Genomic DNA, 4,409 nt, shown 5'->3' on the forward strand with positions numbered 1-4,409 from the left:
AAGGAGGCAATATAATTAGTTCAAACCTGTCTGAAATTAAGCTTGCAAGAAAGTCAACTAAGGATGGTTCACAGTATATCATTTCCTGCGTCGGTATTCATCAAGTATCTATGAAAAGAAGTAACCTAGTTAAGAGATTCTATTTGGAAAAGCTTGTAGCTCCTGCCATCTTTTTATAGTTAGGTGACAGATTCCATAATTCAAGCATCTGAAATTATTAGGTGTTCAGCACAAAAATGCTTTTAATGAAATTCAAAGTAACTACGATTTATCAGAGATCTAAATAAAGACTAGAAGTGAAAGCTTTACCATTGCTAAAAACTCAAGGTTTGCTGAAATCAAAGTAGCAAATCAAACAGAAAACAACAAGCAGAAGTAGTGGAACCTACCATAAGTAACAACGGACAAATATTTGCCTTTTCACTGATCACTACTTCAGGAAAGAGAACCAAAATCAAACTCCAACTTCAGAGCAAGCCATTGACAAACTCCCTGTCGTAGAGTCAAATTTAAAGAAAAAGTCAGAACAACCTATAGAAACAAATTAGGAAAACAAGAGGAGCGCAAGGGGTAAAATCAAAATTAATCAGTACATAGACACATGTATAATGTATCATACAGAAATGAAATGTTATACGATGAGACTCGACATCAGATCCTTTCCTAACTAAGATAATAAGTTAATAAACTTACATAACTAAGACTCAACAAAAGATCCTTTTGGGTTTACCATCCATGTTACTTATTTTGGGTCTTTTTTCTCTTTTTTCCCTCTTTTCCCTTTTTCGTACTTGACTCTGATTCATCAGCAACCCATATCCCCTCTTCATGATCATCTTGGATGTAAAACTGATTTTCCACTTCATTATCCCTAACTGTTTGAGATTGTAATGAGAATGAAGGATCTTCCATGTCATCCACATCATGGTCTCCAAATGCAGATCTTTTATTTGACGATAAAACAACATGTCGCCTTTTATCAGCCGGGTCAATCACATAAAAAACCTGCTTTGCTTGGGAAGCAAATACAAATGGCTCATCCTTACAGCCCACTCTTTGAAAATCAACTAAAGTGAACCCTTGCTTGTCGAAATGTACACCATTGTTCTGATCTACCCACCTGCAGCTGAATATAGGAATCCTAAACGTCCTATAATCCAATTCCCATATGTGTTGAATCACTCCATAATAAGTCATCTTTGCATAGATTGGATTTTTATCTTTCGCACTAGAGATGTGCATAGCTTCTGCTAACACAGCTACCCCACTGTTTTGCATGGTTGTCTCCTTGTCTCTATCCTTTGTGTAAAATGTATAGCCATTTATTTTATAACCATGACATAACCTCAAAACAAGGACCTCGAGAAAGCCATTTCAATCTGTCAGAAATAGATAAGGGTGACTTATCTAATTCATCAGAAATTCAAACTCGCAGCCACTCAATGAAAGAGCGATTGTGTTTCTCCGCTATCCATTTTTTACTCTTGCGTGGATGTAAGCCTGTCAAAAACAACATGTGTTCTTCCACGTACGGATCAACCTCTGTACTATTGTGAAGGACATATAAGTGTGCTTGATGCCACTGTTCATGAGATAAAGACACCACTTTTTTTCCAACAATCCCCTTTCCTTGAAACCCTCCGGGATCCCTAGGCTTTGGAAGCCCTATTGCATCGACATTAGAAAGATAGTGAATACAAAACTCAAGAGCTTCTTCAATCAAGGTGCGTTCAACAATGCAACCTTCTGGTCGACTTCCACTGTGGACATAATCCTTCAGTATTTTCATAAATATCTCAACGGCGTACATGTATCTCAAATAAGCAGGTCCACATAGCTGAACTTCTCTAACCAAATGTACAGTCAAATGTATCATAATGTCAAAAAATGATGGCGGAAAATACATTTCCAACTAACACAAAGTAATAACAAGGTCCTTTTGCAAATCACTCAGCTTTAAAGGATCAATTTCTTTGCTACAAATCTCGCTAAAGAAAATTCAAAGTTTTGTGATAGCATTTCGGACAGGTTCTGGCAGAATGGATCGAATAGCAACCGGAAGAAGATGCTCCATAAGAATGTGGTAATCATGTGACTTTAAGCCAATTAGCTTCAAGTTTTTCATTGATACAAGTGTTTTAATGTTAGAAGAATAACCCTCGGGAACCTTAACTCCATAAAGACACTCACAAAAAGAAATTTTCTCCTTTCTAGATAGAGTATAGCACGCTGGTGGCAGATATGTACGACTATTACGCTTGATTGGTGTCAATTATGCTCTAATCCCCAAGTCAACCAAGTCTAGTCTAGCAGCCTCCCCATCTTTAGTCTTACTAGGCACATTAAGTAAAGTACTTATAAGACTTTCACAAATGTTTTTCTCAATATGCATGACATCAAGGAAGTGTCTCACATGCAAGGTCCTCCAGTACGGAAGGTCAAAGAATATTGACAACTTTTTGTGCCCGATACTGGGAACATTTTTTGCGTTTAACTTCCCAAGCTTAACATCCAACTTCTGCATTTTCTCAAGTATTTCATCTCCTGATGGCGGCACTGGAGGAGTACCTTCTTCAGTTTCCCCATTAAAAGCTTTTTTCCACCTTCGATAATGATGGTCAATAGGCAAAAATTTGCGAAATCCCGGGTAGACATTCTTATGAGAAAAATTCAAGTAAGGTGAGAAGGTATTCTCCTCACAAATAGGGCACGCCTCATATCCTTTAACGCTATATCCCGCCAAATTTCCATATGCTGGAAAATCGTTTATTGTTCCATAAAGCAAGGCTTTCAGATTAAAATTCTCATTGCGATGAGCATCAAAAACTTGTATACCCGAATCCCACATCATCTTTAAATCTTCAATTAATGGTGCCAAATACACATCTATGTCGTTTCCGGTTGTTTTGGGCCTGAAATTAACATGGTCAGCATCATATACTTTCGTTTCATTATCAAGTCAGGACAAAGGTTATAGATCATCAAAATCACTGGCCATGTACTATGATTGCAACTCTGATTACCAAAAGGATTCATCCCATCAGCGGCAAGGGCGAGACGCAAATTTCTATCTTCACTCCCAAAATCTTCAAAGTCATTGTCAATCTTGATCCATTGTGGAGAATCGGCTGGGTGTCTAAGTAAACCATCTTTCAATCTCTCATCTGCATGCCATGTCAATTTCTTTGCCTCTTCTGCAATGCTAAATAGGCGTCTAAATCTGGGTACTATTGGAAAATACCACATAACCTTGGATGGAACATTTTTTTTTCTTGTACCGTGAAGTATTACACTCTGGGCAATTTTCTAATGATGCATATTCCTTTCGATATAAAATGCAATCATTAGGGCATGCGTGGATTTTTTCATAACCCATGCCGATGGAGCTTAACATCTTCCTTGCCTCATAATTTCGATCAGGAAACACATTCTCGGCAGGCAGCATCTCTTTCACCAATTTAAGAAAGCCTGTGAAAATATCATCGGACACTCCACCACGTGCTTTCAGGTTATAAAGCTTTAGCACAACAGATAATTTGCTAAATTTAGTACACCTAGGGTACAACGGTGTCTTTGCATCATTACTCAAGGTCTCAAACATTTCAGAACCACCTTCAATGTTCTGCCCTAAGATATGTGTCATTTCTTCTAAACAATCCACATCCAAATCCTCTTCCATTTCAACAGCTTCTGTTTCATCATTTTCTGTGTCACCATACATCTCACCATTCACATAAGAAGGAAAATCCTCTAATGTCTCACCATGTTTTATCCAACACTTGTATGTTTGAATAATTCCATTCACCACCAAATGGATTCTCACATCCTCAACGTGATGTCGGACCATGTTGTTGCAATTGATACATGGACACAAAATACGACTCAGATCTTCAGCATGATCAATAGCAAATGTAATAAATTCCTCCACCCCTTTCTCATATTCATCACTATTACACCTAGCAAGCATCCATTTTCGATCCATTGTTGGTATTTTACACCATTAGAAATAAGAAAAATTGACATCTCATTAATAAAAAGAGAATACACTTCACAACCTTGCCTTAGTTTATTATAATTGTTGAGTACGTTTAATCTTTTAGAATTTTAGCCATGGAAAGCATACACATTCTTTAACACTACTAAATTAACAACTTATTTCTCTCCATGTAACTATTTGGACAAACAATTAGAAAACAGTTCAAACAAAAATCTGGTCAGGTCCAAGTACTTACTTAGAGACTACTGAGTACTGACTGCAGTTTGCAGATATTTATAGAGTGGTCACTAGGGGAAAGGTGCATAATGTCAACAATGGTTCTGTGGTACACAATGCGCCACTACCACCAGGCTACATGAGAGTTGGTATTGACTACACAACCTTGCTTTGATATTGAGTTACTGCTCTCAAA

General features: G+C 37.4%; 1 protein-coding gene across 1 annotated transcript; it reads right to left on the reverse strand.

The window, feature by feature from the left end:
* Positions 1-2,272: 2,272 nt before the first annotated feature.
* LOC110790905 (uncharacterized) lies at positions 2,273-3,982 on the reverse strand. Its single transcript, XM_021995660.1, has 3 exons — positions 3,279-3,982; positions 3,024-3,220; positions 2,273-2,940 (listed from the first exon to the last, which is right to left on the reverse strand). Exons 1-3 carry the CDS (start codon positions 3,980-3,982, stop codon positions 2,273-2,275), a joined length of 1,569 nt encoding a protein of 522 aa, XP_021851352.1.
* Positions 3,983-4,409: the final 427 nt, after the last annotated feature.

This window comes from Spinacia oleracea, chromosome 6, assembly GCF_020520425.1.
Source record: "Spinacia oleracea cultivar Varoflay chromosome 6, BTI_SOV_V1, whole genome shotgun sequence".
Taxonomy (NCBI): domain Eukaryota; kingdom Viridiplantae; phylum Streptophyta; class Magnoliopsida; order Caryophyllales; family Amaranthaceae; genus Spinacia; species Spinacia oleracea.

Bases quoted from the DNA above. Each gene is read 5' to 3' on its own strand.
- LOC110790905 (XM_021995660.1), bottom strand. From the start codon at position 3,982: ATGGATCGAAAATGGATGCTTGCTAGGTGTAATAGTGATGAATATGAG. The intron at 3,221-3,278 runs GTACAAGAAAAA...AATAGTACCCAG, and splicing joins CCAGAGTGTAATACTTCACG to ATTTAGACGCCTATTTAGCA. The intron at 2,941-3,023 runs GTAATCAGAGTT...ATGAAACGAAAG, and splicing joins TGATGGGATGAATCCTTTTG to TATATGATGCTGACCATGTT.